The sequence below is a fragment of the Miniopterus schreibersii genome (genome assembly GCF_964146895.1).
Source record: "Miniopterus schreibersii genome assembly, chromosome: Y".
Classification (NCBI taxonomy): domain Eukaryota; kingdom Metazoa; phylum Chordata; class Mammalia; order Chiroptera; family Miniopteridae; genus Miniopterus; species Miniopterus schreibersii.
This window is the reverse complement of record NC_138120.1, coordinates 3,073,024-3,095,624: the sequence shown is the minus strand read 5'-3', so window position 1 is coordinate 3,095,624 and position 22,601 is coordinate 3,073,024. Positions and strand designations below refer to the sequence as shown.

The 22,601-nt window shown below is 35.0% G+C and overlaps 1 protein-coding gene across 4 annotated transcripts in view; it reads left to right on the top strand.

The window, feature by feature from the left end:
- Positions 1 to 15,620, top strand: part of LOC308552009 (lysine-specific demethylase 6A-like) — a 252,461-nt gene extending 236,841 nt beyond the window's left edge. For all 4 annotated transcript variants that reach the window (XM_081126956.1, XM_081126954.1, XM_081126955.1 and 1 more), the window contains 3 exons: positions 11,716 to 11,842; positions 13,220 to 13,390; positions 14,650 to 15,620. In XM_081126956.1, the coding sequence (XP_080983082.1) occupies positions 11,716 to 11,842; positions 13,220 to 13,390; positions 14,650 to 14,679 (328 nt within the window). In that variant the 3' untranslated portion in view covers positions 14,680 to 15,620. The remainder of the gene's footprint in view (positions 1 to 11,715; positions 11,843 to 13,219; positions 13,391 to 14,649) is intronic.
- The last annotated feature ends 6,981 nt before the right edge of the window (positions 15,621 to 22,601 follow it).

The window sequence follows — 22,601 nt, the reverse complement described above, 5'->3', positions numbered from 1 at the left end:
AAGGAAAAAGCAGTCAAGAAAAGATGGTTATAATGTTGTCTTGTTCTTTCTTTTTTTTCTTTTTTTTTTTTTTTTTTTTGGTCAATTTAAAACACGTTCCACTTCATCATTTTTTTCTTATACTACCCTCATCCTTAACATCCTTCTAGACCATCTTTCCGTTTATGAGGGTCCCTCTCAGTATTTGAAACTCAGTGTTTAAAACCTGGACTGGCCTTCCATGAACTGGGATGTTCCCTTTTTTTTTTTCCAACATCAACAAACTTTACTCCAATTGCCACTTCATTTTCACAGAACATTTGATTGTTTGAAGGCATTCGTGGTTGAGTGTGTTGAAACAGACTGACTCAAATTAATGGAGTTCTCCAGAGAAAAACAGATTTATGCCATCAATATACATTTCTATTTTCCTAAAAAAAACACTTCTAAACTTACATATTTAAATCCCATGTAAAACTAAAATATGTTCTACACAACAAGCTCAAATGTTTTATTTTTTCAATTCTTAAAAGACTGAAATCTCTTGGTTAAGATTTCTTTAGTGACATTTTTAATGTTGAATAAATCAAATCCCTAGTCTCCCAGGTATTATATGCCTTGTATTCTGAAGTTGTATCATATAAAAAATACCTTGTTCTAATCCTTTTATACATTTTTAAAGTACATGAAAGTTCAATCTAATTTGTTCATCATCAACTTTTCATTTTCTTACCCTTATTTTATTTGCAAGCAAAACTCAATTTCCAAATATATGGGTTGTTACCTATGTAACTGCATTTTGGACTATAAATCAATACATTTGATAGTAGTATTATAATTAACGTTTCAGAAAATTGTGTCACCAATAGCACTACATATTAGTCTTGTCTTATTCTTTTCAATAATCTAGTTTTTGTTTCAATATTATCTTTTTATTTTGGAATATTTTTTCTAAGGAGAAGGAAATGGCATGGTAAATTACCATATAACAAATCATACTAAATAATTTATATACCTGGCTAAGTTATTTTCCTTGTCTAGTATTAGTTTTTGTAATGTCAATATTCATACCCCCTCCAAAAAAAAAATAAGTAGAACTATTTTATTATTTATGTACAGTGAGAATCAAACATTACCCCTAAAGGAGGATTAAAACATTTGATGATGAAATTGTGATTTCTTACTAAGTATTCCCACATATATTATTTCATTTAACTCTATGATGTAACTGCATTCCCATTGTACAGATTATGAAAGGAAATCTCACAGGTTTGCCTAAACCAGCAACTTATAAAAAGTTGATCTGAGGCCTAAATACCTTCATCTGACTGGAGGAAAAACATTTCTTTCATCAAACCAAGCTACTAAGATCCAATATTTATTGTGTACCTATGTTTGCCTAGTAATAAATGCTTTAGGGTGCTAACTAAATCAAACCCCAAATTCTCTCTCTCTCTCCCTCCCTCCCTCCCTCTCTCTCTCTCTCTCTCTCTCACACACACACACACACACACACAGAGGAGGAAATGGAGCCAGAGAGAGATTAAGTAACTTGTAGTTAAGAAGCTAGTAAGTGGCAAAACTAATATCAAAGTGTAAAGCATAGCATTTCAAATGCAGGCTGTGAAGAAAGACTGCTTGAATTCTATCCCAGTGCCACCATATTATTCCTACTTAGTATTCTGGGAACAACAGCAAGTGCTTCAAAAATATTTGTCTTATGACTTAGTTGTCTCTATTTTTGTAATTATATTGAGTCTATAATGGACTTTGGTTTATCATATTGATTCTCCTCCATATTTTAAAAGTGTTTTAATTTTATTGTTCCGCCTTTCTCTTTGCTAGTTCTTTTCTATGTCTATTTTTGGTTTTAATTAGCTGATACTATTGACCTAAAGACATATATAGACCAATAAAAGAGAATAGAGAATGCAGAAATAAACCCTTGTATATATGGTCAACTGATCTTTGACAAAAATATAAACACTACACAATTGGGAAAGGATAGTCTCTTCAACAAATGGTACTGGGAAAATTGTTTATTTACATGCAAAAGTATGAAGTTGGACCTTTACCTTAATACCAGATACAAAAATTAATTCAAATTGGATTAAAGACTTAAATGTCAGACCTGAAAACTTAAAACTCCTAGAAGAAAATATAGGGGAAATCTTCACGACATTGGAATTGGCAATGATTTCTTGGTTATGATACCAAAAGCAAAGACAGCAAAAGCACAAATAAACAAATGGGACTGCATCAAACTTTAAAACCTCTGCAGTTGAAAGGAAATAAGGAAAAGAGTGGAAAACAACCTACAAAATTGGAGAAAATATTTGCAAACTACCTATCTTATAAAGAGTTAATATTCAGAATATTTAATGAATTACTACAACTCAAAAACAACAAAAAGGTAGACATTTCTCCAAAGAAAATATGCAAGTGGCCAACAGACATATAAAAATTGCTCATCACTAATCATTAGTGATATGCAAACCAAACCATCTTGAGATGTCACTTCACACTCATTAGTAGATATCACAAACAAGACAAAACAGAAATTAACGAGTTTTAGCAAGAATGTTGAGATATTAGAACCCATGTACACTACTGGTGAGAATGTAAAATGGTGCAGCCACCATGGAAAATAATAGAAAGAATCCTCAAAAATAGAATTATTATATGATCCTGAAATTGCAGTTCTAAGTATATGTCCAGCAGAATTGAAAACAGGAAATACTTGTTTCAACAGTTTAAAATCAGGAAATATGTTGAGATATTTGAACACCTGTATGCATTACAGAATTATTCCCAATAGCCAAGCCGGGGGGGGGGGGGTGGGGGGAGCAACCTAAATGTCTATGTATAGATGAGTGGATAAATAAAATGTGCTACATGTACACAATGAAATGGTATTTAGCCTTTAAAAGAAAGAAAATCCTGTCATGTGCTACAAGGTTCATGAATGAACCTTGAGTACATTGCTCCAAATGAAATAATCTAGTCCTGAAAAACAGATACACATGATTCTACTTAAATGAGGGTACGAAAGTAGTCAAATGTCACTTCTAAGAGAAACAGAAAGTAGAATTGTGGTTGCCAGTTGCTTGACAAAAGGGGAGAAGAGAGGTTCTTATTTAGTAGGTATAGAATAAAGGTTTTACAAGATAAAAAAGTTCTAAAAAATTGTTGCAAAAAATGTGCATATAATTAGATCTGTACTGTACACTAAAAATTGGTTAGGAGGGTAAAATTAATGTTAAATACTTTTTACTACAATAAAATATATAAATATAATTTCAAAAAATGTTTATTCTGAAATATATTTGTTAAATGCAGAAACTATAAGCTTTAGATTTATAAAATGTATTTCCATTTTTCTGATACTTGTGTAGCTTAAGGATAAATTATGAGGCATGTGAAAATATGCTTTAATTATATCTGATTAGCCTCAAGGATGTACTTTTTTCTTTATTGTTTATTATGCTTTATCACTAAGTTTTTCCATAAAAAATACTAGCAATGACTTCTCTTGATTAATATTGCCAAATCCACTGAAACTCCCTGTTTATCCCTCCTTTTCCTCAACACTGGTTTTCCTTATCCTGGATTTCCTGTTTATCATTTAGTTACTTAACTGTACAAGTTATTATATATATTTCATATTATATATATCTCAATATAAACTTTAATGTCATACTATTTTTTTCTATGATGGCAATTTAAATTGCATTGTCTTTTTTCTTGCAGTTGTGTTAGTATTGAACTTGAATATACAAATTTAGATTGTCTTCCAATTAAATTACTGGAAATAGTTTTCATTCATAGTCTCCTTACACATTTTTTAAAAAACCTAACTGAATCTGTGTGTTTATCTGTGGTCCATTTCTCCTTGAGCTCATTTGACTTTTGTATTTTTTTTTTTTTAATCTCCACCTAAGGATAAGCTCCTGTTACCTTTGTTTAAAGAGAGACAGGGAGGGGGAAAAAGAACAACACAGATGTGAGAGCAAAACATCTATTGGTTGCCTCCCACATGCGCCTGACAGGGGATCAAACCTGAAACCCAGGCATGTGCCTGACCAGGAATCAAACCTTACAACCCTTTGGTGCATAGGACGATGCTTCCACCAGCTGAGCTGCACAGCCAAAGCTTCCTTTTGTATTTTTGATAATTGCTTATGAAATGTGGAATCATTTTGAATATTAATTGCCTTTATTATAATTTCAGAATTGTACTTTAACCTTTGGTTGTTGAATGTTTGATTAGCACCTCTTTTGTCATCACTCTGAAAATGTTAACCAGAGTCATTCAGCCACCTCAGAAGATGTACTTTCAGCAGCCAACAATGTTTATTTCTAATATCTTTTATTTAATGAATATTTGAATGCTGACTAAATATAAAGAACTGACCTTAGCTCTGGAGGTTTTTAAATATTCTGTACACATTTCTTTCTTAGAGTATTTTTCCAGTAGGGAGATGGGGAGCAATGATGAGAATAGAAGGGTAAAAGATAGCTTGTGTAAGTAGATTTTAAAATGTAATGATTATGTCAGTTATACCTCAATTTAAAAATATGCAATCAAAAAATGTAATGAGCAGATGACATGATACTGTATATACAGAACGCTGAAGATTCCACCAAAAAACTACTGGAACTAATAAATGAATTCAATAAAGTAGCAGAATACAAAATAAATATCCAGTGACATTTTTATACACCAATAATGAACCAACAGAAAGGAAAACTAAGAAAACAATCTCGCAATTGCATAAAAAAATATCTGTTGTACACAGAAAATTATAACACACTGAACAAATTAAGAACTATATAAGTGAATGGACACATATATCATGTTCATGGTTAGGAAGAATTAACATTATTAAGATGTTCATATTACCCAAAGGAATCTGTTGATTCAGCGCAATTCCTATCCAGATACAAATGTTATATTTCACAGAACTAGAACAAAGTTGGAGGAATCATGCTAGCTGAGATCAAACTACACTTCAAAGTCATTGTAATCAATGCTGGCATAAAAACAGATATACACGTCAATGGAACAAAGTAGACAGCCCAGAAATGAACACCTTAATGGTCAATCAATAGTTCACAGAATATACAGTGGAGTAAAGACAGTCTCTTCAATAAATGATGTTGGGAAAATTGGACAGATGCATACAAAAAAAATGAAACTAGACCACCATATACAACAATAAATTCAAAATTGATTAAAACTTAAATGTTGACTCATAACTATGAGACTCCTAAAAGAAAATATAGGCAGTAAAACCTCGGACGTACCTTTTAGCAGTATTTTTTCTGATGTCTCCTCAGACAAGGAAAACAAACAAAAAAAATAAACAAATGGGACTATATCAAACTAAAAGTTTTTGCGCAGAAAGGAAACTAACAAAATAAAAAGACAACCCATTCACCCTAGCCAATTTGGCTCAGTGGTTAGAGTGTTGGCCCTGGTTTAATTCCTTCCAAGGGCAGTACCTGGATTGCAGGCTCAATCCCACCCGCGGTCAGGGTGGGTGCAAGAGGCATCCATTCGATGCGTCTCTCACATCAATGTTTTCTCTCTCTTTCCCTTCCACTCTCTCTGAAAAATAAAACAATGGAAAAAACATCCTTGGGTGAGGAATTACAAAAGGAAAAACACCATTGAATGGGAAAACATTCTCTAATGATGCATCTGATAAGGGGTTAATATCCCTGTAGTGTATATTCATGTGCAAGCACACACAGACAAATCACTTGGCAACAGTATTTAAGCAAAGATACAAATATAGGCATGAATTGAAAGATAATTTTTAAGCTGAGACAAGACACTCAAGCAAAATTTAGATAAAATAGAAGAGGTGTGATAATTACATGGTTAAGAATAGGAATTTGGTTTGCTGGATTTCGTATTGCTTTACTTAGGCAGGCCTGACACTTATTACAGATAGGCTAAAGAATCAGGACAGGAATGAGTTAAGATATTGGAAAGTGATAAATACTAGCTTGCCTTTTAAATGTGTCAAAGTTTAAGTCTTCAAAATATTTCACTGCTGAATACTTAGATGGGCATATAGTTCTATTCCTTAGAAAAGAAAACTAAGAGCTGGAGCTAGCTGGTTGTAATCCCTGCTAATATTTTAGATATTGAAGTTTCTGAACTATTTTTGCATTAAGAAGTACTATATAACATTTAGGTTCACTGATCTTGTTTTAATTTATTCAGATCCAGCATTTTTCCATATTAAGATAATTATTTTAAAATACAGAAATTTACCAGTACATGTAACTGCACTTTCCCTATAGATGCAAATTGAATTATATTAATTGAAAACCTTATCCCCCAAATGTTTTTATATTTTTCAAATCTACAGAAAAGTTGGGAGAACTTTCAGATGGACCTTTCACCTGGTTTTACTAGTTAAGTTTTTGCTTAACATCTCCCTGTGGTTTATATTCATGCTCACACACATACTTGTTGACTGAACTATTGAGATTAAATTACAGATACAATGAATTTGACCCCAAGTAATTTATCTTATATCTTCTAAAAATAAGGACATTGTCCTCCATAGACATAGTAACATTGTCATGTCTCACTTACAAAAATTAAAATCAGAATGTCATCTAATACACTTGCTGTAGTTAAAACTTATCACCTGTTTAAAAAAAAAAAAAAAAAGTCTTTAAAAGCTATTGCTTTTCCCTAGTCCACTCTTTTATTCCTGATTCAAGTTCACTCAACATTCTCACTGAGTTTAGATTTGGTGTTGTGTCTTTTTAGTCTCTTTTAAGCATTAAGAACCCTTCTTAATGATTTTTTTATGTGTATCACAGTAGATAAACATTCTTGTATATTTTCGGTGTTGTACCTGACCAAAGAGTTCATCCACCCAGAGCTGCAGGTAGCCAGTTACACTGACACCTCAGTGCAGTGACAGAAAATGGCATTTGTTGCCCAGCCCCACTCAACAGAGAACAGGCAGCTTGCACTAGGAAAACACAAAATCCGCTGATGGTTTACAGACAACAGGTTTTATAAAGCAAAAATGATGAGTCACCATGATTAAGGGATTCAAGGTCCTGTGCTGTGCTGATTGGTTAGCTCTTATGTGAGCTCCAGCAGTCTCATTTATTCAGCTCCTGGTGGCATCCTCTCCAGGTCTATGTGATAATGGCCAGCAGTCTTAAACAGGAGAGGTCTATGAGACATCTTGGGGTGTCAGTCAGTGACGATGTTATTTTAAGAACAGAAAGGAAAGAACAGAGCTAAATGTTTCTACACTTTGCAGGCTATGTTCTTCTGTTATCTTAGGCACAGTGTGCCTTCTGAAACTTAATTTACAGGCCCCAGGACATGGCTGTATCCCAGAGCAGCTATGACTCACAAAAAGGGCCAGTTTAGTCATTTCATCTAAAACCTAAATTCTAATACATCTGGTCCATTATGATTTGCTGTGGGCTTCACTGTTAAAGATTGGGTTTGTTTAAATTGAATGGATATATTTTCCATAGACAGCTCAAAGATAATTCACTGCTCCACTTTTAATTATTTTCATTAGTGTGTCATAAGATATTACTATATTTTTCAAAATAAAGGTTTCTTTTAGTTTTAATTTTAAAATGAGTTCATCAAAAGTTAAAGAAAATCTTCATTTTACAATTTATGCTTGATATTTTAAGGTAATGAAATCTATTATTTTGGGCTGTATATTCTCTGTGTGTACTGTGACTCTATTACTTCTTCTCCTTCCCCTCCCCCCCAACATTGAGTTTAGGCAGAGTGTAAGGCAGAGAGAGACAGAGAGAGAGAGAAACATCAGTGTGAGAAAGACACATCATTTGATTGGTTGCCCCCTGCAGGAGCCCTCACCAAGGCCAGGGATTGAACCAACAAACCAGGTACGTTCTATTGGTCAGGAATCAAACCCAGAACCCTTTAATGCTCTAACCACTGAGCACACCAGTCAGTGCTATTACTTCATTTTAATGAGACTCATATATCTATCATGCTTTACCATTAAAGTACTCCTTTTAGTGGAATCCTTGAAAGGAATTAAGTGAGTTCTTTAGATACTGAGCAGCAGGTGAGCTCTTTAGATACTGATTCAGTATCTAAATAGAGATTGTTCTTTGTGCAGTTGAATGGTAAAAGAAACCAACTATAATGGTCTAATAAGTTTAAGTTGTTGCAACCAGGTTTATTTAAATTTTGGAGGAGAGTTAAATAACACTATTATCAAGTTAATGTAATATGGGTTAATCTGATTTATGCACCAGTAGATTAACTACTTTGTAGTTACCTTTGAAAGCATGTCAATCTGAATAAAATTTAAACAGATTTTTAAAAATTAGTAACACATTTTCTGTAAGTTAAACATTAGGAAACCTTAAGTTTAAGAGGACCATAACAAACCAGGTCATTATATAGCACAAAATCTTTGTTTAGAATACACATTTTTATCCATTCTCATTGATGTGCTATAGAATTTTATATTTTATAATAACATCAAAGGCATTGAAAATTCTCTAATTTTTAAACAGTATGTTACCAGTGAAAACACTGATCACAGATTTTCTTTTATATACATATGAATTGTTATTTGCTCTTTTAAAAAATGTTTCTAAGTCTTGTGAAATATTTTACTTCATATTACCAGAAAATGTTAAAAGGGAGCACCATACAGCATAGTGTAAGTGTATGAATAGGCACTCAAAATGGACTAAACATTAGAAGTCTTAAGCCCTGGAATCAGTCTTGTTTCCTCCATTTACTATTCTAGGGAACCTGGCAAATTATTACTAAACTCCATTTTATTTTCATTAAAATAGGAATAATAATAGGCCCGGCCAGCATGGCTGAGTGGTTGAGTGTCAACCCGTGAACCGCATAGTTCAATTCCTGGTCAGGGCACATACTTAGGTTGTGGGCTCAATTCCCAGTTGGGGCCGTGTAGGAGGCAGCCAATTGATGACACTCTGTCATCATTGATGCTTCTTTCTCCCTTCCTCCATCTGAAATGAATAAAAAACATATTGTTTTTTAAATAGTAATACTTTTCATGTTTTTTGGGGAATTATGTGCGTCTTACTTAGCATAGAATATTCATGTCTAAATATGTGTGTTCAGTGTATATAGACTATTGAAATTTCTGTTGGCATTCTTGCCACAACTTTTTTTTAAATAACCTGAGGATATTTTTTTCCATTGCTTTTTAGAGAGAGTGGGGGTGGGGCGAGAGAGAAACCGATGTGACAGAGACACATTGGTTGGTTGCCTCACACACATACCTGGACCAGCGCCAGGAACCAAGCCTGTAACCCAGGTACGTCCCCTTGGCTGGAATTGAATCCAGGATACTTCAGTCTGTGGGCTAACACTCTAACCACTGAGCCTTCAGGCAGACATTAAATATCAAGACAAGAGCATATTCGGTATCTAATAAGGGTCAACTACTTTGTTTATATAGATGGCTCATGTTCTCCAACAACAGAAGGGGGTGTGGGATTGAACTCTAGGGTTTCTTTTAAAAGGACATTGATCTCATTCATGATGTCATCACCTCCCAAAGCCACCACTTCCTGATACATCACATTGGTTTTGAGGATTTCAACATACGAGTTTTGGGGACATTGAAACACCCAGACAATAACAAGTACTTCTTAATATTAGAAATACAGACTTTTTAAATGTCTCAGCTTTGTGCTTGATTTAAATAAAAATTATTAGGTGTATAGTGACTTACAGAAACTAGTTGTTGCTCTTAGTGTATCAAATGGCTGGCAGGAGATCCTAATGACCACAATTCAGTTACTCATTGTTGTAAGATAAAAATTAGCAGAACTGTCCATTTTGAAGATTCCACTATCAGGGCAAGTAATTCTACACCTTTGATTCCAGAAGAAAACTAACCATGCTTAATGTTTACTGCTAACAAACCAAGTTCCATTTCTTTGTAGTATATTGCATCTTTTCATATAAAACTTTAAAACTAGTAAAGTAATATAGTAAAACCTATTATCTAATTGCCAAAATAATCAGTACTGTTAGAAAGGAAATTTGTTGAGCAAAAAGTGAAATACTGACTGCACAGAACAAAGTTATTTTTCTAAGACTGCAGGTAAGTGTCAAAATGTGATTTTATAGCTGAAAGAAGATTCATCTTCATTGAAGGAAAAAGGGGGAAATAGGTGGGAATAATAGGCAGAAAATGAAGAGAGGAAAGTATAGAGAAGATAGTGATTTATATTGTTATACATACTTGTTTTATATTTTTAAATAAGTTGACAAGTTTGTGTATATCTTAAAATATTTTATCCCAGCCCCAGCCACATGCGTCATTTGGTTGGAGTCTTTTCATATGCACCAAAAAGGTTGCAGGTTCAAATACTGGTCAGGGAACATACCTGAGTTTTGGGTTTGATCCCCAGTAAAGGCACTTACAGGAAGTAACCAATCAGTGTTTCTCCCTCACATTGATTTCTCTCACTTTTGCTCTCTCTTCAATTAAAGCATATCCTCAGATGAGAATTAAAAATAACAATTTTATCCTAGGCATATTTCAGTGGGTTTTGATTTTTAAAAATAGTTAAGCCTGGTTGGCATGCCTTAGTGATTGAGCATTGACCCATGAACCAAGAGATCAGTGGATTGATTCCCAGGCACGTGCCTGGGTTGCAGGCTCAATCTCCAGTAGGGGTCATGCAGGAGGCAGCTGATCAGTGTCTTTATTAAGATTTCTGTCTTTCTCTCTGTCTCCCTCTCTCCCAAAAGTAAATGAAAACATTTTTCAAAAAATAGTTAAACTTGATAAGTAAAAATAGAACAGAAATATAAATTGAAGGAAGTTAATTCCTATATTACTGATCATATTATAAAATGTGTTTAGTAATCAGATATAAGTTGGTAACAATATAATGATGCACATCAGAACTACAATGAAATACTACCTCACACCTGTTAGAGTGGCATTTATCAACAAGATAAGCAGTAACAAATGTTGGGGAGGTTGTGGAGAAAAAGGAACCCTCATTCACTGCTGATGGGAATGTAGACTGGTACAACCAGCATGGAAAGCAGTCTGGTGATTCCTCAAAAAATTAAGAATAGAGCTACCATACAACCCAGCCATCCTTCTCCTGAGTATATACCCCCAAAACTTGAAAACTTCTGTTCACAAACATGTTCACCCCTATGTTCATTGCAGTATTATTCACTGCATCAGCAGTATTAACATAAGGTACGTGTAAATTATAGAGAATTTGTGGTACTAGAAACGAAAAATTCCAGTATACTACCTTCAAATTAATATTGAACCAATAATATTTTTTTGCCATAGCTGGTTTGGCTCATTGGTTATAGCATTAGCTTGTGGTCTGAAGGATCCAAGGTTCAATTCCAGCAAGGGCATGAACCTCGGTTGCAGGCTTGATTCCTGATTGGGGTAGGTGGGGAAGGTAACCGATTGATGTGTTTCTCTCACATTGATGTTTCTTTTTCTCCCCCCCTTTCCACTCTCTCTGAGAAACAATGGGAAAAATAGCCTTGGGTGATGATTAAATAGTAATAATTTTTTTCCTTTGGTACTTTACCTAATTTTATACACTCTAATAGTCATATCAATAGACCAAAGAACCAAGATTCTAAAAATTATTTCTTGTTGGTACATCTTGTATGCTAAAAATATTCAGTACTCACTTGTCACAAATAATTTTTCTCCACAATAGGTATTGTCTTCTGAAAGTACTAAAGCAATGTCAGACATTGAGGGAAGCTCTTATTACAGCAGGAAAAGAGGTTATATGGCATGGGAGAACAAATGATGAACCAGCACATTACTGTAGCATTTGTGAGGTAACCATTCTTATTGACAGTTGTTCTATTGTGGATTCTCTAGGTGGTTCTTTATTACAGATTTACCTATACTTTTATGTAATACATTTTGTTGAAATTGACTATTATAGCAATTGTATTAAATTTTTATCTGATTGTATAATACATCATTGCATATTAACTTAGAAGTATCCCCTACAGAAGTATTCATGTAAGTACTTCCCTACCAGGTGATAATCATCTCTGATTTTCAACTAAGAAAAATCAGTAATAAGTACAATAATGCCAACAAACTACATCTGTAACAGATCCAAGCAGATCAGCATTAAGTTCTTTCTATATTTGTTGACTTTTCTCTTGTGGAGGAGCTTACATTCTACTTCAAGAAGATATATGATAGACAACTAATTGTGATGCTCATGACACTCTGATGAATATGAAGTTGGACATGTATATAGACTGTCATAGAAAAATTGAGGAGAAAATATTTTTCTAATAATATTGGCATAAGAGCCTATGGACTTGCTAATATTTGAGTCCTTCCTAGAAAAATGAATTTATTTCAACAGGCAGAAAATAGCTAGAATTGGAGGTTTATAAAACAGGTTATGGTTAGGTGTTATACTTAACATATAAATATGTATCTTTTTGGTATTTGAAAACAAGTGATATATCTTTTACCCTGTCTGAACCTTTTTAACTCATCATTCCTTTTGTATGAGATCTTTAATCTCTCTTTGTATGTTAATGCTCATTAATACACTCTGTACTATTTTCCTTGATATATGAATCTTAGAACTGAACATTTGTTGTTCTATGAGTTTTCAGCTTTTAAAAATAACATGTTTCTGTTCATTCAAATGGTTTTCTTTTCTTGTGTGGTTTTGGGCTTTTGTTTGGTTTTTTTTAAAAAAGCTTTCTTTAAACATTAAGCACAATGAATGATATGCTCTAGAGAGGTCCAAAAATAAATAATATGTAGTTGCTAACTTTGTGAAGCTTAGTGTGTAAGTGAGACAAATACCCAAACTGTGAATATTACTATGGAAAAGTTAAAAGAAAAAATAATCACTTTTATTTATTTGCTTGTTATATTTTGGATAAAATAAAAATAGACTGACTTTTTTATCAAACTTAGAATTAATCTTTAGTGTGTGTAATGAGTACTTAGTTCCCTTAGGTCAGTGTCTAAATATGTAACTAGCATTCATTTTGGATGTACTACAAAATAAACCTGATGTCTAAAACAAAGCCCAGAGGTTTTTCTTTAAGTGCCTGCATTCAATGAAAAACCACTTTCCACAAATTCACACAAAGTAGAATTTCATACTCATACTTAAAAGTGGTACAGTAAATTTATCTCTATTCAGTGGTTTTTTTTTCTCTTGTATAAAATAGGTGGAAGTTTTTGATCTGCTTTTTGTTACTAATGAAAGCAATTCTCAAAAGACCTACATAGTACATTGCCAAGACTGTGCACGAAAAACAAGTGGAAATCTGGACAATTTTGTGGTGCTAGAACAGTACAAAATGGAGGACCTGATGAAAGTCTATGACCAATTTACATTAGTAAGTGAAATCAGCGTGTGAGTACACAGCTAGGTTGTGAAGCAGCACTGTTTGTTTTTGGCATTTATTTAAGTTTTCTATTGCGTAAGAAAAAAAATTCCTGTTCAAACTTCTGAGAAGCTTATATGATAAATTGGTATGTATTACTATTTTTTCTTCTTAGAAGGTGAAAATGCCTAAATAATTGTCAGAAAAATTACATTTTAAATTATTATCATAGTCATTATGCTATTTGACTTAACTAAGTCTGAAACCAAATTAGTGATGATCCAAAAAGAAATCAGTATTTTTTTAATGTACTTGTGTTTTCAGAGCTAACTGTATTTATTTAAAGCCTGGTCCTGCCTTGGCCATTTTGGCTCTGGTTAGAGTGTTGGCCTGCAGACCAAAGGGTCTCAGGTTTGATTCAGGGTCAAGGACACCTACCTGGGTTGCAGGTTCAATCCCCAGCCCTAGTTGGGGCAAGTTCAGGAAGCAATCAATTGATGTCTCTCTCTCACATTTGTGTTTCTTCCTCTCTCCTCCTCTTCTCTCCCTTCCACTCTCTCTGTAACAATCAGTGGAAAACATATCCTTGGGTGAGGATTAACAAAAAAAAAGACCTAGACCTTGCCATAAGTAGTAAACTCATAGAAATGTTTGATGATGGCTTTGTCTAGGTGGTGTGATACATGGGATGCATGAAATTAAATTAGCAGTATTGTGAATTCAGCAGTTCCTCATTTCAAGGATAAGTTGCTTGGAATAGCATTTAGTACTTCTGGCACTGCATGGCGTTGTGAATACAAACACAGTAGTTATTCATGAGTTGTTGATAATTGATCCAGTCCCAGTTCTAAATTTTGAAATTAAGTTTCTAGTGTTTTTAATTGGGTGGCTTTCAGGATTGCTTGATAAATAAATAATTTATGACATACATGTGAAATATATAAGCCAGTTACTCACTAGTGAGATTTTAATTGAATTTTTAAATTATTTTCCACAAGACACTCTTTTAGCATCTAAAAGATTTGTGAGTTTAATAATGTTTCATAAAAATTTTTGACTAAATAATGAAGTACAGGAAAATGGGGTTAGTGATTTAGAACACTTAGGAAACTGGTTGCAGTGGACATAGTAAGAGTACGTCACTTAGCAGAATGCTTAACTTAGGACATTCAATGTTTGTTTAACTCATTTTATAAGTAAGTGGTATATCATTTATAGCCATGAGCTCGAGAATACTGCTAAGAATTAATATACCTTATTTTTAATTTTAGGTTCCTTCGTTCTCCTCCTCCTCTTCTTGATATTGCCCCATGAATATTAAATGATGCCTTTTCTGCTCTTCAGGAAAGTTTTGCACCACTGGTTTTGTCAGCTGTTAAGATTGCTGACTAAAAGCTATTTCTATGCAACCTTTCAAGAACAGAGCGCTGCCAAGACTCTCACAAAGCATATCCAGTTGTACTTAATAATAAATACGTTTCATGGTGGTATCTGACAAAACTGGCAATTTTCAACATACTACTGACTTTACACCTTTTTTTGTTTCTCGATTTCTGGATAAATTTATTTTTATCTATATTTTACCCTTTAAGAATTTTTCTGGGGGACAAAAACTGTCCTAGCTGGTCATTTGTTTGGTTAGGTTAGGATAACAAATTCATATCTTTGACCAACTTTTTTTTTAATGTAAAAATTAGATGAGAAAATTTTTTTTACTGCTTTGTTTGTGTGTGTCAATTGGACGCCATGGTAATTACACTTTTGGTTCCAAAATAATTTTTTTTTAAAAATTTAGTAGTATAATAGGACACAAAAATAATGGATTGCACATAGAGTAAGGAATAAACTTAGATTTGTGATTTTTGTTTTTAATCTTGATACAGATTCACACTATTTATGAATACATATTTATTGCTTGAAAATACTTGTGAATGCAGTGTTTTATTTTGTTTTGTTTTGAGATTTACCTGCCATTAAATATGAAGGAGTTCTGTCATTTTACACACTACTCCTTTTACATTTTCTATGTGTAAATAAAACTAGTTAGCATTGTACAGAAACATCTATTAAAATTGTTTAATGTTTAAAGTCTTTTGCACTTTCTGAGTTTTAGAAAGACTTCTGTAAAGACCAAGTTTTTTTTCATTTTCAAATCTGGTTACATATATTTTATATATGCATATATAGACACATGTATAACAAAATATATATTGTATAAACATAAAACTTAAATTTCCACATCTCTGGTAGTTTTTGAGGTGCCTACTGTAAAGTATCACTTACAGAGATATGTGTTTTTTTAAAATGCGTCTTTCAGTCTGGTTTAAGTTGCAGTTATTGCACTGATAGCCAGAAAATAATTACTGGCAAAATGCACAGTAGAAAACATAGTGACTGAGGTCTTTTAAGGGAACATGATACAGGTTTCATAAGTTTTGTTTATGAAAAAGAATGATAGCCATCACTTTATTTTTTAAAATTAGATGATTTTGAAATTCCATACTTTTCAACTTGTACAATATGGTTAGGGAGGGAGGAATACTCAAGTTTTGTATCATTAAATCAGTAAATATTAGTAAATTATATAAAGGCTGTTATTTAATATGAACAGATTAATTAACTATAGTATCTCATTTTACGTAACAGCTCTGCTTTCTGAAGTATTTGGCCTGTATTCTTATTTTATCACATTTTTCTTTTTAAGATTTCTCCAGGGAGTTTTGGTAGAGTTCTATAAATTAACTTATGCAGATGCCAAAAAAGAATTTACAAGTCTTTCTAGTGAAATTACTTGAGGATTCCACATATTAATGAAGTACCCTTTTCAAATAATTTTGAGCATTCTGGCTTTCGAAAAATAATTTGAAGACAAAAAACTTGCAGATACTTTAGTAAATTAGGTAATAACTTTTCAAGAACTAAACCTCAACAGTAATCCATATGTGTAACAATTTGTAATCCATATGTGCAAACGTGTTTTAGTGAAAGAAAAATGTACAACGGTGTGCCATATAACAATATTTCAGACAGCAAACTACATATACAATAGTGATTCCATAGGATTATAATGGAGCTGAAAAGTTTTTGTTGCCTAGTAACGTCATAGTTTTCATAATTTCACAGCACAATACATTACATGTTTTGGTGATGCTGGTGTTTATAAAGTTGTATACAATAATGTCCTAGGCCTTCACGTCATTCACCACTCACTCCTGATTCACCCAGAGCCACCTCCAGTCCTGCAAGCACCATTCATGGTAAGAGCCGTATACAGGTGTACCATTTTCTATCTTTTACACCCTATTTTTACCAGTAAGCTAGGAAAATTCCTGGGCCAGTAGTGTGGGGAAACTGAGACAAGATAATCAAAGAAAGCCAACAATTTGATCTTATAGACAATAGTGAATTGCAAGACCTTTTCTTCCCTAACCAGTAACATTTGAGAGCAAATGGTTTATACCTGTCTGCCCTGAGAATACATAAATTAAATCACCCTGGTCCTGGGAAGTAGAGGACAGACCCCAATTAGTGCAGTTTGTGCTAGTCAAATCCAAGAATGGATGAAGTTGGGGAACAAATAAAAAAGACAATTGGACCCACACAGACCCAAAGTGTAAAACAGTAAAGCAGACCAAAGAATGATCCCTAACTCCCTTTTATGTTCATTTTGATGCATTGGCATATTAAAAATGTCCCTGGAAAGTTCATAAATACTCTGCTGGGACCTCCCCTAGAATTCCCTCCTGCAGAAGTCTGATGATGACAGTCATACCAATTCTTGCCAAGGACCTAAAGGGTCATGATTTTCCAGGAGGAACAGGCTCCTATGCTGAAAAGGGAAATTAGTTCTGAAATGGGAAGAATTCCATCCATAGCCAGTAGGGTCTGGAATCAGCCATGCAACCATGGACACCCATTTCCTGGCCTTTGTCATGCCCCCTAGAGTGTTGACAGGTTTCACGCTGGCTTCCTTTCTTGGAGCTCCCTCTCTGGTCCAGCTGCAGGAGTGGTTTGTAACGTGACATAACTAGGTTGGCCCACTGGGACTTCAGTGACCTAATCCACAGTTTGTAGCCCTTGTTTCACAGAAGTTTAGTCACTCAAGTCCCGGAATACGTTGCAGCCCATTTTTCTGCAATACCAGTCTCAGCAGCACTTGACCTGAGGGAAACTAGAAATTCAGTTAGTTAGATTGTTCCTATAAAACTGTTGGCCCCCGAAGATTGCCGTCATCTTAAAGGTTCATAAATTATATACATGCTATTTTATCCCAGTATTTTGTGGATTATTAAATTCAGTTCTCAGATTTCAGCATTTGCTTATCTTTATGAAGATCAAACTAATATTTCTCTTCTTTCAGTTCATGATACTTCAACATATTCTTAAATACAAAAAGAGGTAATGTGATCTAAGCCCTGGGCTATAACCCATTGAGACTTATGAATCAGCAAGGAATATACAAGTTGTCCATGATGTGAAATAAAAGGATGCTTGGGTAACATTGTTCATACCAGAGATCAAATAAAAACAGCCACATATCTTTCAGTAGGGGGTTGGGATGTAACCAATATGTGTTGACTGCTTAATTCATGCCAAGAAAAGTTTAAGAACTAAAGGTATTATTAAATGTATTGCTTTTTGTCTCACAACAGTCATAAAGGAGTACAAAGACAATTACTGCAGTTTTACAGATGGGAGAAACAGCAACCAAGTTAAACAGTGAATGTCAAGCTCTCAGGGGCTGTTGCTTACACCAAGCTTCACTGTGGTGTTGGTTCTGCAACCCTTTCCATTTCATCGTTTATGTAACAGCAATACTGACTGATACACTTCATTTGTAACATTAAAACCTAATTTCCATTTTCTATCACAGTCTGTGCCAATGAACCCTGAATGGTTTTTGTGGCCTCTGAAGTAGAAGCTTATGTTCCAGGAGCTGTGAATTTAGCATGGGATAAATAAACCAAGAAGATCAAGATGCACATCTCAGGAGAAGCCTGGGACTGTCAGAGCCCGTCAATCTTCAGAAAGAACTGTGGCAGACACTGCAGTGTGTTCCCCTTATGCTGTTTTTCTTTTTTCCTGGGCACATAGCTGATGAAATTGCCTGGCACATGGCTAATATGCATCCCCGTTAAGTGAGCAGAAACATCACACATGACTTCCAGGTCAGCCTCTGAGGTATCTATGAGTAATGCTTCATACTCCTTTCACTTCTGACTAGATGCAGGCAGGCCAAGAGAACTTGCCATCTACCCACTAAGCACACATGGCTACAAATTGGAAGGATCTGAACTCCCTGAATCACAGCTTGAAGGACACAACTAATACTCTCCAAATGAACAAAAAAATTTGTGGAGTTTTGGTTGGAATTATATAATCAGAGGAGAATTTACAACCTTGAATCATCTCATTCGTGAACATAGTCTATAATAAAAAGAACAAAAACAGCTCACCCGTTTCTTCCACACACACCCCCTAATCCCTTATCTCTGGCAACTACCAGTCTGTTCTCTATATCTATGAGCTGTGTTTTTTAATGTAGATATTTTTAATATCCCACATATCAGAGATCATCTCTATGGATTAACTTGTCTTTTATAACTTTGCGTAGGTTTTTCCCCAAAATGTAAGTCTTGTATACTTTTTAGATTTATTCCTTGGACCTCTGTTGAAGTTTTTCTTACCATTACAAATATAACCTTTAAAGAAAAAAAATTTTAAGTTGTCACTGGTGTATAGTGATGCAATCTAGTTTTTTTTTTAATCTTATATTGAGATCTAACTTGTATACCCTAAAATGCGCTCATTAAGGTGTACAGTTTGAAGAGTTTTACTAAATTTCTATAACTGTAGGACCATGACCACAATCCAGTTTTAGAGCATGCCTATCAGGGCAAGGTGTTCCCTAGTCCCCATATGTGGTCACTCCCCACTCCCACTCCCAATACCAGGCCATCACTGCTCTGTTTTTGTATCTGTAGTGCTGTCTTTTCTAGAAAATTCCTATAGATGGAATCATGACTATGTAGTCTTCTCCTGGATTTTCTACATCATCATGTTGCCTCTGAAAAATTATAGTTTTGTTTCTTTCTAGTCCTTCTACCTTTCATTTCTTTTCATTCTCTTTAGTGGTTACCCTTAAAATGTTAACATATATGCTCACTTAATGTCTAATTGATTCAGAATAAACAGACATAAAAGAGCTTTAACCCTAATTATTCCTCTCCGGTGTTACATGACAAATGTGAACATAATGCAGACATTGAAACTTAGAACCATTGCTGGCTTAGCTTCACCCACACACTCACCAATTCTGTGTTCATCGCTGCTTTTGCATCTAGCTCCTTCATTCTGGGTCCAATCACTTCCAAAGTGTCTCTATTTGTAAGCTCTTTATCTGAAAATGTCTTCATTTTCTCTTCATTCTTTTTTTTTTTTAATGTTTTTACTGATTTTAGAGGGAGGAAGAGAAACATCAATCAGCTGCCTCTTGTGCGCCACCTACTGAATCAGGCCCCAACCTGTGCATGTGCCCTGACCAGGAATCAAACCTGGGACCTCTTAGTTCCTGGGGCTATGCTCAACCACTGAACCACACCAGCCAGAGCTATCTTCATTTTTGAGTGTTGGGTGTAGAATTACTGGATATTACTTTGGTTTTTGTTTTCTTTTAGCACTTGATTATTCTGGTGGTTTTGCTCTTTGTTGAGAAGTCTGGGTTTTGTTGATCTAACTAGATTCTTTATCTTGTATTTCTGTTTGCTCTCTGGTTTCTTTTAAGAATTTTTCATTGTATCTGAATTTTTTGCATTTTCATTGTGCTACCTCTAGGTGTGAATCTTTATTCATCCTACTCAATACAACGTAATTTCTCAATCTGAGGATGCATGTCTTTCACTAACCTTCAAAGATTGCCCTTTTCACAATCTATTTTTATTCCACTGGAGTGCCTGGAGACATACATGGGCCTCTCATGCTATCCTCCACCGCTCCTCAATCTCTTTATCACTTCGTGCTTTTAGCACTTTCTTCAGATCTGTATTCCAAGTTCCCAATTCTCTCATGAGCTATATCTATCCAATCTTACTATAGAGTTTTACACTTTAGAAATTACATTTTTCAATGGTATTTCCAAATGTCCCTGGAAAAAGGAAGCAAAGTCACCCCCAGTAGACCCTTGAATTAGTGGTAGTCATACATCCAGGCAAATGGATAGTAAGGTGTATTGAGCCTATAAAGTTTTGATAATTATTTTCATCTAAATCTTCTCACCATGCCATAGCATCCATTGGCGTTGGTCATTGGCAACTCTAACCCAGTGGTTCTCCATGGGGAGCAGTTTTGCCTGCCAGAGAACATGTAAATGCCTGGAGACTTCTTTCAGTCTCTACTGAAGGGAGAGGGGTACTACTGCCATCTAGTGGGCAAAGGCCACAGATGGTGCTAAACATCCTACAAGGTACACATGGCTCCGCATTGTCAAAGAACCAAGCCTAAAATGTCAGTGCAGAAGTGGAGAAACCCTGTTTTAACCTAACCAGTTAGAATGTATTAAAGAATTGTAAGCTCCAAACATGATTCTTTTCCTGTGTGCATATCTGTGTATTCATACCCTCTGATTCAACTGAAGGTGGTGTTCATTGGTAGGGTTCCCACATGCTTGCATTCATTATGCCAGCATTTTTTCCTGCCTTTGAGTTTTGCTTTTGTTTTAATGTTTATGTGTGTGTGTATTTCAGAGAGAAGGAGTGAGAGAGAAACAATGATGAGAATCATTGATTGGCTGCCTCCTGCATGGCCCCTACTAGGGATGGCGCCCAAAACACCAGCCTGTGCCCTGACCAGGAATCAAGCAGTGACCTCCTGGTGCATGGGATCAAGCCACCAACTTAGCCAACCCTGCTGGGCCTGCCTTTGAGTTTTGACAGTACGTACAGAATATGTTTGCCTGCAAATTTCAGGACATGAAAAGCTTCAAAGGCAGGACAGAGCAGAAAAGAATACCAGCTTCAGACAAAGCCTGGGAAATCAAGTGTTTTATTTGAAGTGACTGGGTAATTACAAAATTTTGATGTATACATAAGTCATTTCCATCAGGAAACTTGCCAGCCATTCCAAAGAGCAGGCCCTTTCATTCAGACCTTTTGTGTTGAATGTTCAACCATGGCTCTGGGTTTCCCTGTAAAGCACTCCTGGAAAGAACACCTATCCACAGAGAAGATGATGGCACTTATTAGCGAGAGGACTGCAGATGTGATACCTACTGGGAAAACGTAGGAGATGTGCTTAATGGTGATCATTCGTTTTCCAACTGGAAACTTAGGTGGAAACTGAAGGGTGGTCTGGCCGTAAAAATCTATGATGAAATTCCAGCTCACTGTGAGAGTGATACAAAAACAGCTGATGAAAAGATACACGGCAGAGATGTTGTAACACGTGCTGAAGAAATCCGGGTATGGGGCATTGATCCAGCTGGCCCAGACTGCCAGAGAGCCAAATCCCAAGGACACTGGCGTCATAAAGTTTGCCAACAAGATCAGATCCTGCCCATAGCAGATTTCATCTGGAATCACCCAGCTCTTGTTGAGCTTGGCATATACGGGCACCTGAAACTCAAGGCCAGACACACTAAGTTTTTCAACATAATAAGTTTCCCAAAGTCCAATGAATATAATGGGAATGACCTTGCTGTCAAACTCCCATACACGCCAGGATCTGCTGTTGGCTATTCCTAAGCCGAGTGCCCAGGACAAATAACCAAGAAAGAGGGCTAGGCTTTTGCAGAACAAGAGCAGTGCTTCAGGTCCACTGAAGATGAGGCGATGGCATCACGAAGCCAAGATGGGAGCATCAAAGAGAAAAAACAGACATAATAAGCCACATTTAGCAATGCTACCTATTTACGTCTTGTCCTCCTTGTCTAAAAGATATTTAATTGGTCTACCTATGTATTGGCCTTCAATTAGTGTTCTAAATATTTGATGTTAAGAATAAAAGATGCTGAGAAATCCAGGACCATGGTGAGAGTATTAATTTGTAAGGTGTTTTGGAAGCAATTTGACAATATCAAGAGTTTAAATGTTTATATCTAGCAACGTCAGTTCCAAGAATTAATGCCAATGCATTTGTAAGAGTTGTGAGAGTGTATGTGGAGTAATGTTAGTTTCATCACCATTTCTCATAAGAGAAAAATTGGAAATAACCTACTTATTAATGGAGG